Consider the following 13877-nt stretch of genomic DNA (forward strand, 5'->3'; position numbering starts at 1 on the left):
TCCCCTCCATTCCCCCCTTCTCCCCCCAAATCCCCCCATCACCCCATATCCCCCCCCATTCCCCCATCTCCCCCCATCACCCCAAATCCCCCCATCCTCTTAAATCCCCCCTTTCTCCCCCCATTCCCCCCTGTGTCCCCCCACCAACCTAAATCCTCCCATCACCCCATCTCCCCCCATCCCCCCAAATCCCCCCCTTCTCCCCCCATCTCCCCCCATCCCCCCAAATCCCCCCCATCACCCCATATCCCCCCCCATTCCCCCATCTCCCCCCATCACCCCAAATCCCCCCCATTCCCCCATCTCCCCATCACCCCCCATCACCCCAAATCCCCCCCATCCTCCCATCCCCCCAAATTCCCCCCTTCTCCCCCCTTCCCCCCAAATTCCCCCCTTCTCCCCCCATCTCCCCCCATTACTCCCATCACCCCCCATCTCCCCAAAATCCCCCCATCACCCCAAATCCCCCCCCATTCCCCCATCTCCCCCCATCCCCCCAAAATCCCCCCCATCTCCCCCCATCACCCCATCACCCCAAATCCCCCCATCCCCTCAAATCCCCCCCTTCTCCCCCCATCTCCCCAAATCCCCCCCATCCTCCCATCTCCCCCCATCATCCCAACCCCCCCATCCCCCCAAATCCCCCCATCTCCCCCCATTCCCCCATTACCCCCCATCACCCCATATTCCCCCATCACCCCAAATCCCCCCATTAACCCCCCCATCTCCCCCCATTGCCCAGTCTCCCCCCATCCCCCCCATCTCCCCGCATCCCCCCAAATCCCCCCATTCCCCCATCTCCCCCCATCACCCCAAATCCCCCCATCCCCTCAAATCCCCCCTTTCTCCCCCCATTCCCCCCAAATCCCCCCCATCTCCCCCCATTGCCCCATCTCCCCCCATCACCCCAAATCCCCCCCATCATCCCATCTCCCCCCATCCCCCCAAATCCCCCATTTCTCCCCCCATCTCCCCCCATCCCCCCATCACCCCAAATCCCCCCACTTCTCCCCATCTCCCCCCATCACCCCAAATCCCCCCTTTCTCCCCCCATTTCCCCCATCTCCCCCCATCACCCCAAATCCCCCCATCACCCCAAATCCCCCCCATCCCCCCATCTCCCCCCATCAACCCAAATCCCCCCCATCTCCCCTTATCTCCCCCCATCCCCCCAAATCCCCCCATTCTCCATCCATCTCCCCCCAAATCCCCCATTTCTCCCCCCATCTCCCCCCATCACCCCAAATCCCCCCATCCTCCCAAATCCCCCCCATCTCCCCCCATTACCCCCCATCCTCCATCACCCCAAATCCCCCCCATCTCCCCCCATCACCCCCCACAACCCCAAATCCCCCCCATCCCCCCATCACCCCCCATCCCCCCAAATCCCCTCTTTCTCCCCCCATCCCCCCAAAATCCGCCCCATCCTCCCATCTCCCCCCATCCCCCCAAATCCCCCCCTTCTCCCCCCATGCCCCCAAATCCCCCCATCCCCCCATCACCCCAAATCCCCCCATTACCCCATCCGCCCCCATCACCCCAAATCCCCCCTTTCTCCCCCCATTCCCCCATCTCCCCCCATCACCCCAAATCCCCCCCATCCTCCATCACCCCAAATCCCCCCTTTCTCCCCCCATTCCCCCCTGTGTCCCCCCACCAGCCTAAATCCCCCCATCACCCCACACCCCTCCCATCCCCCCAAATCCCCCCTTTCTTCCCCCATCCCCCCAAATCCCCCCCATCTCCCCCCATTCCCCCATCTCCCCCCATAACCCCAAATCCCCACCATCCTCCCCATCCCCCCAAATCCCCCCCATCTCCCCCCATTTCCCCCATCTCCCCCCCATCACCCCCCATCCTCCATCACCCCAAATCCCCCCAATCACCCCCCATCCCCCCAAATCCCCCTTTCTGCCCCCATCACCCCAAATCCCCCATCCCCCCAAATCCCCCCTTTCTGCCCCCATCCCCCCAAATCCCCCCCATCTCCCCCCATTACCCCATCCGCCCCCATCACCCCAAATCCCCCCTTTCTCCCCCCATCCCCCCATCTCCCCCCATCCCCCCAAATCCCCCCATTCTCCATCCATCTCCCCCCAAATCCCCCATTTCTCCCCCCATCACCCCATCTCCCCCCATCCCCCCATCACCCCAAATCCCCCCACTTCTCCCCATCACCCCAAATCCACCCCATCTCCCCCCATCCCCCCCATCACCCCAAATCCCCCCTTTCTCCCCCCATTTCCCCCATCTCCCCCCATCACCCCAAATCCCCCCCATCCTCCCATCCCCCCAAATTCCCCCCTTCTCCCCCCTTCCCCCCAAATTCCCCCTTCTCCCCCCATCTCCCCCCATTACTCCCATCTCCCCCCATCACCCCAAATCCCCCCATCCTCCCAAACCCCCCCTTTCTCCCCCCATCTCCCCCCATAACCCCCCATTCCCCCATCTCCCCCCATCTCCCCCCATCACCCCAAATCCCCCCATCCTCCCAAATCCCCCCTTTCTCCCCCCATTCCCCCCAAATCCCACCCATCTCCCCCCATTCCCCCATCTCCCCCCATCACCCCAAATCCCCCCCATCTTCCCATCTCCCCCCATCCCCCCAAATTCCCCCATCACCCCAAATCTCCCCCATCTCCCCCCATTCCCCCATCTCCCCCCATAACCCCAAATCCCCACCATCCTCCCCATCACCCCAAATCCCCCCCTTCTCCCCCCATCTTCCCCCATCTCACCCCATCTCCCCAAAATCCCCCCATCCTCCCAAATCCCCCCCATCTCCCCCCAAATCCCCCCATTCCTCCATCTCCCCCCAACACCCCAAATCCCCCCTTTCTCCCCCGATTTCCCCCATCCCCCCCATCTCCCCCCATCTCCCCCCATCACCCCAAAATCCCCCCATCTCCCCAAATCCCCCCCTTCTCCCCCCATCTCCCCCCATTTCCCCCATTCCCCCATCACCCCCCATCTCCCCCCATTACCCCAAATCCCCCCATCTCCCCCCATCACCCCCCATCACCCCAAATCCCCCCATCACCCCAAATCCCCCCCATTCCCCCCATCACCCCCCATCACCCCAAAATGCACCCATCTCCCCAAATCCCCCCCATCCTCCCATCTCCCCCCATCACCCCAAATCCCCCCTTTCTCCCCCCATTCCCCCATCTCCCCCCATCTCCCCCCATCACCCCAAATCCCCCCATCCCCCCATCACCCCCCAAATCCCCCATTTCTCCCCATCCCCCCAAATCCCCCCATCTCCCCCCATTCCCCCATTACCCCCCATCCCCCCAAATCCCCCCCATTCCCCCCATCACCCCAAATCCCCCCCTTCTCCCCCCATCTTCCCCCATCTCCCCAAAATCCCCCCATCACCCCAAATCCCCCCCATCACCCCAAATCCCCCCCATTCCCCCATCTCCCCCCATCCCCCCAAATCCCCCCATTCTCCATCCATCTCCCCCCAAATCCCCCATTTCTCCCCCCTTCCCCCCAAATTCCCCCCTTTTCCCCCCATCTCCCCCCATTACTCCCATCTCCCCCCATCCCCCCAAAATCCCCCCATCTCCCCAAATCCCCCCCATCCTCCCATCTCCCCCCATCACCCCAAATCCCCCCTTTCTCCCCCCATCTCCCCCCATTTCCCCCATCTCCCCCCATCACCCCAAATCCCCCCATCCTCCCAAATCCCCCCCATTCCCCCCATCTCCCCCCATCCCCCCATCACCCCCCAAATCCCCCATTTCTCCCCATCCCCCCAAATCCCCCCATCTCCCCCCATTCCCCCATTACCCCCCATCACCCCAAATCCCCCCCATCTTCCCATCTCCCCCCATCACCCCAAATCCCCCCATCAGCCCCCATCACCCCAAATCCCCTCTTTCTCCCCCCATAACCCCAAATCCCCACCATCCTCCCCATCACCCCAAATCCCCCCATCACCCCAAATCCCCCCCCATTCCCCCATCTCCCCCCATCACCCCAAATCCCCCCATCCTCCCAAATCCCCCCCATCTCCCCCCATTACCCCCCATCCTCCATCACCCCAAATCCCCCCCCTTCTCCCCCCATCACCCCAAATCCCCCCATCACCCCAAATCCCCCCCATCTCCCCCCATAACCCCAAATCCCCACCATCCTCCCCATCTCCCCCCATCACCCCAAAATCCCCCCATCTCCCCAAATCCCCCCCATCTCCCCCCAAATCCCCCCATCACCCCCCATCTCCCCATCACCCCCCATCACCCCAAATCCCCCCCACCCTCCTCCCACCCAACCCCCCCCCCCCAAATCACCTGGGTGTTCCCCCCGCTGACGTACAGCACCAGGGGGTCCCTGGCAGCCCCCACCAACCTCCCCATCTCGATGTGCCCCACGCAATGATTCACTGCCACCAACGGCCGACCCCAAAGCTGGGACAACGTCCGGGCCACCGCCGCCACCACCGCCAACGGGGCGCCCATCCCCGGCCCTACAAGTTGGGGGGGGGGGGGGACATGTTATGGGGTGCCTATGGGGCTCTATGGGGTCCCTATGGGGTCTTTATGGGTGTCTATGGGACTCAATGGGGCTCTATGGGGCTCTATGGGTGTCTATGGGGCTCTATGGGGCTCAATGGGGTCCCAATGGGGCTCTATGGGTGTCTATGGGGCTCAATGAGGCTCAATGGGGTCTCTATGGGGATCAATGGGGCTCTATGGGGTCTCGATGGGGCTCTAAGGGCCTCTATGGGGTCTCTACGGGGCTCTATGGGGCTCTATGGGTGCCTATGGGTCTCTATGAGGCTCTATGGATGTCTATGGGGCTCTATGGGTGTCTATGGGGTCTCTATGGGGCCACCACCGCCAACGGGGCGCCCATCCCCGGCCCTACAAGTTGGGGGGGGGGGGACACGTTATGGGGTGCCTATGGGGCTCTATGGGGTCCCTATGGGGCTCTATGGGCGTCTATGAGGCTCTATGGGTCTCAATGGGTCTCAATGGGGCTCTATGGGGTCTCTATGGGGCTCTATGGGTCTCAATGGGGCTCTATGGGGCTCTATGGGTGTCTATGGGGCTCTATGGGGCTCTAAGGGGCTCTATGGGATCTCTATGGGGTCTCTATGGGTCTCTATGGGTCCCTATGGGGCTCTATCGGTTTCTATGGGGCTCTATGGGTGTCAATGGGGATCTATGGGGTCTCAATGGGGCTCTATGGCTGTCTATGGGGCTCAATGAGGCTCAATGGGGTCTCTATGGGGATCAATGGGGCTCAATGGGGCTCAATGGGGCTCTATGGGTGTCTATGGGGTCTTTATGGTTCCCTATGGGACTCAATGGGGCTCTATGGGTGTCTATAGGGATCTATGGGGCTCTATGGGGTCTCTATGGCCCACCACCACCAACGGGGCGCCCATCCCCGGCCCTACAAGTTGGGGGGGGGGGGGGACACGTTATGGGGTGCCTATGGGGCTCTATGGGGTCCCTATGGGGCTCTATGGGCGTCTATGAGGCTCTATGGGTCTCAATGGGTCTCAATGGGGCTCTATGGGTGTCTATGGGGCTCTATGGGATCCCTACGGGGCTCTATGGGTGTCTATGGGGATCTATGGGGTCTCTATGGGGCTCTATGGGTGTCTATGGGGTCTTTATGGGTGTCTATGGGACTCAATGGGGCTCTATGGGGTCTCTATGGGTGTCTATTGGGCTCTATGGGTGTCTATGGGGATCTATGGGGTACATGGGGGCTCTATGGGGCTCTATGGGGCTCTATGGGGCTCTTTGGGGTCAATGGGGCTCTATGGGGCTCTATGGGGTCTCTATTGCCCACCACCGCCAACGGGGCGCCCATCCCCGGCCCTACAAGTTGGGGGGGGGGGACACACGTTATGGGGTGCCTATGGGGCTCTATGGGGCTCTATGGGGCTCTATGGGGTCTCTATGGGGCTCTATGGGCGTCTATGAGGCTCTATGGGTCTCAATGGGGCTCTATGTGGCTCTATGGGTGTCTATGGGTCTCTATGGCGCTCTGTGGGGCTCTATGGGGCTCTATGGGTGTCTATGAGGCTCTATCGGGTCCCTATGGGTCTGTATGGGGTCCCTATGGGACACAATGGGGCTCTATGGGTGTCTATGGGGCTCAATGGGTGTCTATGCTCCCTATAGGGTTCTATGGGGCTCTATGGGGCTCTATGGGGTCTCTATGGGGCCACCACCGCCAACGGGGCGCCCATCCCCGGCCCTACAAGTTGGGGGGGGGGGGACACGTTATGGGGGCTCTATGGGGCTCTATGGGGCTCTATGGGTGTCTATGGGGTCTTTATGGGTGTCTGTGGGGCTCTATGGGGTCTCTATGGGGCTCTGTGGGGTTCAATGGGTTCTATGGGGCTCTATGGAGGTATATGGGGCTCTATGGGGTCTCTATGGGGTCTCTATGTGGTTCTGTGGGGCTCTATGGCGTCCCTATGGGGCTCTATGGGGTCTTTATGGGTGTCTATGGGGCTCTATGGGTGTCTATGGGGCTCTATGGGGTCTCTATGGGGCTCTATGGGTGTCTATGGGGTCTTTATGGGTGTCTATGGGACTCAATGGGGCTCTATGGGCGTCTATGAGGCTCTATGGGTCTCAATGGGGCTCTATGGGGCTCTATGGGTGCCTATGGGACTCTATGGCGTCCCTATGGGGCTCTATGGGTGTCTATGGGTCTCTATGGGGCTCTATGGGTGTCTATGGGGCTCTATCGGTTTCTATGGGTCTCTATGGGTCTCTATGGGTCTCTATGGGTGTCTATGGGGCTCTATGCGTTCTCTATGGGTCTGTATGGGGTCCCTATGGGGCTCTATGTGTCTCTATGGGGCTCTATCGGTCACTATGGGGCTCTATGGGGTCTCTATGGGGCCACCACCGCCAACGGGGCGCCCATCCCCGGCCCTACAAGTTGGGGGGGGGTGGGACATGTTATGGGGGGCCTATGGGGCTCTATGGGGCTCTATGGGGCTCTATGGGGCTCTATGGGTGTCTATGAGGCTCTATGGTCACAGTGGGGCTCTATGTGGTCCCTATGGGGCTCTATGGGTGTCTATGGGGCTCTGTGGGGCTCTATGGGGCTCTATGGGATCCCTATGGGGCTCTATGGGTGTCTATGGGGCTCTATGGGTCTCAATGGGTCTCAATGGGGCTCTATGGGTGTCTATGGGGTCTCTATGGGTGTCTATGGGTGTCTATGGGGCTCTATGGGGCTCTATGGAGGTCTATGGGGCTCTATGGGGTCTCTATGGGGCTCTATGGGGTCTCTATGGGGCTCTATGGGTGTCTATGGGGTCTTTATGAGTGTCTATGGGGCTCTATGGGACTCTATGGGTGTCTATGGGGCTCTATGGGTTTCTATGGGGTCTCTATGGGTGTCTATGGGGCTCTATGGGGTCCCTATGGGGCTCTATGGGTGTCAATGGGGGTCTATGGGGCTCTATGGGGTCCCTATGGGGCTCTATGGGTGTCAATGGGGCTCTATGGGTTTCTATGGGGTCTCTATGGGTGTCTATGGGGCTCTATGGGGTCCCTATGGGGCTCTATGGGTGTCAATGGGGCTCTATGGGTGTCTATGAGGCTCTATGGGTGTCAATGGGGCTCTATGGGGCTCTATGGGGCTCTATGGGGTCCCTATGGGGCTCAATGCGTCTCTATGGGTCTCTATGGGTGTCTATGGGGTCTTTATGGGTGTCTATGGGACTCAATGGGGCTCAATGGTGCTCTATGGGTGTCTATGCTCCCTATAGGGCTCTATGGGTCTCTATGGGGCTCTATGGGTCTCTATGGGGCTCTATGGGTCTCTATGCGGTTCTATGAGGCTCTATGGGGTCTCTATGGGGCCACCACCGCCAACGGGGCGCCCATCCCCGGCCCTACAAGTTTGGGGGGGGGGACAGAAGTTTTGGGGTGCCTATGGGGCTCTATGGGTGTCTATGGGGATCTATGGGGTACATGGGGGCTCTATGGGGCTCTATGGGGCTCTATGAGGCTCTATGGGGTCTCTATGGGACCACCACCGCCAACGGGGTGCCCATCCCCGGCCCTACAAGTTGGGGGGGGGGGGACACACGTTATGGGGTGCCTATGGGGCTCTATGGGGTCCCTATGGGGCTCAGTGGGGCTCAATGGGGCTCAATGGGCGTCTATGAGGCTCTATGGGTCTCAATGGGGCTCAATGGGGCTCTATGGGTGTCTATGGGGTCTCTATGGGTGTCTATGGGTGTCTATGGGTGTCTATGGGGCTCTATGGAGGTCTATGGGGCTCTATGGGCATCTATGAGGCTCTATGGGTCTCTATGGGGCTCTATGGGTGTCTATGGGGATCTATGGGGTACATGGGGGCTCTATGGGTCTCTATGGGGGTCTATGGGGCTCTATGGGTCTCTATGGGGCTCTATGGGGTCCCTATGGGGCTCTATGGGTTTCTCTGGGGCTCTATGGGGTTTTTGCTGTCTCTATGGGTCTCTATGGGGCTCTATAGGTGTCTATGGGTTTCTATGGGGCTCTACGGGGCTCTATGGGGTCCCTATGGGGTCTCTATGGGTCTCTATGGGGTCTCTATGGGGCTCTATGGGTCTCTATGGGTGTCTATGGGTCTCTATGGGGCTCTATGGGGTCTCTATGGGGCCACCAGTGCCAACGGGGCGCCCATCCCCGGCCCTACAAGTTGGGGGGGGGGGGGACATGTTATGGGGTGCCTATGGGGCTCTATGGGGTCTCTATGGGGCTCTATGGGTGTCTATGGGGCTCTATGAGGACTCTATGGGGATCTATGGGTGTCTATGGGGCTCTATGGAGGTCTATGGGTCTCAATGGGGCTCTATGGGGCTCTATGGGTTTCTATGGGGTCTTTATGGGTCTCTATGGGGCTCTATGGGGTCTCTATGTGGTTCTGTGGGGCTCTATGGGGCTCTATGGGCGTCTATGAGGCTCTATGGGTCTCTATGGGGCTCTATGGGTGTCTATGGGGATCTATGGGGTACATGGGGGCTCTATGGGTGTCTATGGGGCTCTATGGAGGTCTATGGGGCTCTATGGGGTCTCTATGGGGCCACCACCGCCAACGGGGCGCCCATCCCTGGCCCTACAAGTTGGGGGGGGGGGGGACACGTTATGGGGTGCCTATGGGGCTCTATGGGGCTCTATGGGTGTCTATGGGGCTCTATGGGGCTCAATGAGGCTCAATGGGGTCTCTATGGGGATCAATGGGGCTCTATGGGGCTCTATGGGGTCTCTATGGCCCACCACCACCAATGGGGAGCCCAACCCCGGCCCTACAAGTTGGGGGGGGGGGGACACAAGTTATGGGGGCTCTATGGGGCTCTATGGGGCTCAATGGGGCTCAATGAGCGTCTATGGGGCACTATGGGGCTCTATGAGTGTCTATGGGGCTCTATGGGTGCCTATGGGGCTCTATGGGGTCTCTATGGGGCTCAATGGGGCTCTATGGGTGTCTATGGGGTCTCTATGTGGTTCTGTGGGGCTCTGTGGGGTCTCTATGGGGCTCTATGGGGTTTTTATGGGTGTCTATGGGGTCTCTATGGGGCTCAATGGGGCTCAATGGGGCTCTATGGGGTCTCTATGGGGCTCTGTGGGTTTCTATGGGGATCTATGGGTCTCTATGCGTTTCTATGGGGCTCTATGGGGTCTCTATGGGGCTCTGTGGGGCTCTATGGGTGTCTATGGGTCCCTATGGGGCTCTATGCGGCTCTATGTGGTCCCTATGGGGCTCTATGGGTGTCTATGAGGCTCTATGGGGTCTCTATGGGTCTGTATGGGGTCTCTATGGGGCTTTGTGGGGTTCAATGGGTGTCTATGGGGCTCTATGGGGTCTCTGCGGCTCTGTGGGTGTCTATGGGGTCTCTATGGGGTCTCTATGGGGCTCTATGGGGTCTCTATGGCCCACCACCACCAACGGGGCGCCCATCCCCGGCCCTACAAGTTTGGGGGGGTGGGGGGACACACGTTATGGGGGGCCTATGGGGCTCTATGGGTGTCTATGGGGTCTCTATGGGGTTCTATGGGGCTCTATGGGGTCCCTATGGGGTCTCTGTGTCCCTATGTGTCCCTATGGGGTCACTATGGGTCTCTATGGGTCCCTTTGTGTCCCTATGGGTCCCTATGGGTCCCTATGGGTCTCCATGGGGTCCCATGTGTCCCCATATGTCCCCACGTGTCCCCATATGTCCCTATGGGGTCCCTATGTGTCTCTATGTGTCCCTATGGGTCTCTATGGGTCCCTATGTGTCCCTATAAGTCTCTATGGGTCCCTATGGGTCTCTATGGGTCTGCATGTGTCCCTATGTGTGCCTATGGGGTCGCTATGGGTCTCTATGGGGTCTCCATGGGTCCCTATGTGTCCCTATGGGTCTCTATGGGGTCCCTATGGCTCCCTATGGGTCCCGATGTGTCGCTATGGGGTTGCTATGGGTCTCCATGGGTCTCTATGTGTCTCTATGGGTCCCTATGGGGTCGCTATGTGTCCCTATGGGGTCGCTATGTGTCCCTATGGGTTCCCATGGGCCCCTATGTGTCCCTATAAGTCTCTATGGGTCTTTATGGGATTTCTATGGGGTCCCTATGGCTCCCTATGGGTCCCAATGTGTCGCTATGGGGTTGCTATGGGTCTCCATGGGTCTCTATGTGTCCCTATGGGTCTCTATGGGTCCCTATGGGTTCCCATGGGCCCCTATGTGGCCCTATAAGTCTCTATGGGTCTTTATGGGATTTCTATGGGGTCTCTATGGGTCTGTATAGCTCCCTACGGGTCTCCATGGCTCCCTATGTGTTGCTATGGGTCTCTATGGTTCTCTATGGGTCCCTATGGGTCTCCATGGGTCTCTATGGGTCCCAATCGGTTCCTATGGGTCCCAATCGGTTCCTATGGGTCCCAATGGCTCCCTATGGGTTCCTGTGTGTCCCTATGGGTATCTATGGGTCCCTATGGGTCCCTATGGGGTCTCTATGGGTCTCTCTGTGTCCCTATGTGTTCCTATGGGGTCGCTATGGGGTCTCTATGGGTCTCCGTGGGTCCCTATGGGGTCTGCATGTGTCCCTGTGTGTCTTTATGTGGTCCCTATGGGTCTCCATGGGTGTCTGTGTGTCCCTATGGGGTCCCTATGGGTCCCTATAAGTCTCTATGCGTCCCTATGGGTCTTTATGGGGTCTCTATGGGTCTGTATGTGTCCGTATGGGTCCCTATGGGGTCGCCTATGGGGTGTCTATGGCTCCCTATGGGTCCCTATGGGTCCCTATGTGTCTCTATGGGTCCCTATGGGTCGCTATGGGTCTCTGTGTGTCCCTATGGGTCCCTATGTATCCCTATGGGTCTTTATGGGGTCTGTATGGGTCGCTATGGGTCTGTATGGTCTCCCTATGGGTCCCTACATGTCTCTATGGGGCTCTATGTGTCCCTATGGGTCTCTATGGCTTCCTATGGGTCCCTATGGGTCTCTACGGGTCTTTATAGGGTCTCCATGGGTCTCTATGGGGCCCTATGTGTCCCTATGGGGTCGCTATGGGGTCTCTATAGGTTCCTATGTGTCAGTATGTGTTCCTATGGGGCTCTGTGAGTCTCTATGGGTCTCTATGGGTCCCTATGGGTCTTTATGGGGTCTCTATGGGTCCCTATGGTTCCCTTTGTGTTCCTATGGGTCCCTATGGGTCACTATGGGTCCCTATGGGGTCTCAATGTGTCCCTATCTGTCCCTTTGGTCTCCATGTGTTCCTATGGGTTTCTATGGGTTTCTATGGGTGCCTATTGGTCCCTATGGGTCTCTATGGCTCCCTATAGGTCAGTATGGGTCCCTATGGGTCGCTATGTGTCACTATGGGGTTGCTATGGGTCTCCATGGGTCTCTATGGGTCCCGACCGGTCTCTATGGGTCCCTACATGTCCCTATGGGTCTCTATGTGTCCCTATGGGTCTCTATGGGGTCCCATGTGTCCCCATATGTCCCTATGGGTCCCTATAGGTCCCTATGGGTCCCTATGTGTCCCTATGGGTCTCCGTGGGGTCCCATGTGTCCCCATGTGTCCCTATGGGTCCCTATAGGTCCCTATGTGTCCCTATGGGTCTCCATGGGGTCCCATGTGTCCCCATGTGTCCCTATGGGGTCCCTATATGTCTCTATGGGGTCCCTATGGCTCCCTATGTGTCTCTATGGGGTCCCATGTGTCCCCATGTGTCCCTATGGGGCTCTATGTGTCTCTATGGGGTCCCTATGGGTCCCTATGGGTCTCTATGGGGTCCCATGTGTCCCCATATGTCCCTATGGGTCCCTATAGGTCTCTATGGGTCCCTATGTGTCCCTATGGGTCTCCGTGGGGTCCCATGTGTCCCCATATGTCCCTATGGGTCCCTACATGTCCCTATGGGTCTCTATGGGGTCCCACGTGTCCCCATGTGTCCCTATGTGTCCCTATGTGTCTCTATGGGGTCCCTATGGGGTCCCTATGTGTCTCTATGGGGTCCCTATGGCTCCCTATGTGTCGCTACGGGTCCCCGCGCAGCCCAAACCTTTGGTGAACGCGACCGCATCGACGTCCCCGCCTCTCAGCCCCGCTTCCTTCAGCGCCGCCTCCACCAAGTCCAGCAGCTTCGCTCTGTGATGGCGGCTCACGGGGCCGGGAGCGAAACCTCAGGGGGGGAAAACGAAACCGCACCACGTGACCGGAAGTGCTCGGCGCGAAACCGGAAGCGGCGTGGTTTCGTCGCTTTTTTACCTTTTTTTTTCCCGTTTTTTTTTTTTCCCGTTTTTTCAGGTGGGGGGGGGGGGTAAACGAAGGCGCACCACGTGACCGGAAGTGCTCGGCGCGAAACCGGAAGCAGTGGGGTTTCGTCGTTCTTTACCATTTTTTCCCCCCGTTTTTTCAGGTGGGGGAAAAAAAGACGAAAGCGCACCACGTGACCGGAAGTGCTCGGCGCGCAACCGGAAGCGGTGGGGTTTCGTCGCTTTTTTACTGTTTTTTTTTTCTCCCGTTTTTTCATGTGGTGGGGGGGGAGGAGGGGGGAGACACGAAAGCGCACCACGTGACCGGAAGTGCTCGGCGCGCAACCGGAAGCGGCTGGGTTTCGTCGCTTTTTTCCCGTTTTTTTTCTTTTCTTAATATCAAAACGGAAGGAAGAAAGGGGTGGAAAAACGTTTTTTTTTTTTTGTGCGTTTCGTTTCTCACCTTGTCCCGGCGGTGTGACGTACGTGGCCCTTTGGTTGCTCAGCACCTGGCCGTCCCGAACCACCCCGGCTCCGACTTTATTGGCCGAACCTTCCAGGCCCAACACCGTCGGCATGGCGCCTCGATCTTCCGCTTCTCAGCCCGCTTCCGGTGGGTAAAAGGGGGGAGGGACTTCCGGTTTCGAGCCCATTCCTTCCCCCACCCCTTTTCCTCCCCTTCCCCCCGCCCCCCGCTTTGAGATCCTTGCGGGCCACTTCCGGCTCCTCCCCCAACCGCTTCCGCTTCGCTCTTACGTCACTTCCGGTGGTCCGCAGACACGCGCGCGCGTTTCGACCGATCTCAGAGCCGCCGAGGGGCGCCTTCCGGTTCTCCTCGCAGACGCTTCCGCCCGCTCGCAAGCCCGCTTCCGGTTTGCTCCGCCCGGCGTCTTCCTCGTCCAAACCCTGCGTTGTTTCGGGGATACTTTTGGTTCTGCTCGCAGCCACTTCCGCCCTTTCGCAGCACCACTTCCGGTGCCCGAGTGTGGCGCCCGTTTCTCCACCAATCCCAATGTTGCACCGAAAAAACTTCCGTTGCTGCTCAGCGCCGATCACAAAGTTGCAAAGATAGAACTTCCGGTGCTGCTCAGGGCAACTTCCGCCCTTTCTTAACGCCACTTCCGGTGTGGTTCACCCTGCTCATTCCTGCACCAAT

At 59.2% G+C, this 13877-nt stretch overlaps 1 protein-coding gene across 4 annotated transcripts in view; it reads right to left on the minus strand.

The window, feature by feature from the left end:
• The window catches only part of OSGEP (O-sialoglycoprotein endopeptidase), a 32291-nt gene extending 18675 nt beyond the window's left edge, over positions 1–13616 (minus strand). For 3 of the 4 annotated variants that reach the window (XR_016461338.1, XM_090130219.1, XM_090130217.1), the window contains exons 1-3: positions 13185–13411; positions 12529–12648; positions 4299–4474 (exon numbers count right to left, since the gene is read on the minus strand). Coding sequence is in view for 3 of the 4 variants with exons in the window: in XM_090130219.1 (XP_089986345.1) it covers positions 4299–4474; positions 12529–12648; positions 13185–13299 (411 nt within the window). In the remaining variant the exon portion in view is untranslated. Of the gene's footprint in view, positions 1–4298; positions 4475–12528; positions 12649–13184; positions 13412–13477 lie in introns of those variants that run through there. The other variant, XM_090130218.1, reaches the window with a different exon arrangement.
• Positions 13617–13877: the final 261 nt, after the last annotated feature.

The sequence above is a fragment of the Phasianus colchicus genome, chromosome 39 (assembly GCF_987193195.1).
Source record: "Phasianus colchicus chromosome 39, bPhaCol1.hap1.1, whole genome shotgun sequence".
Lineage (NCBI taxonomy): Eukaryota > Metazoa > Chordata > Aves > Galliformes > Phasianidae > Phasianus > Phasianus colchicus.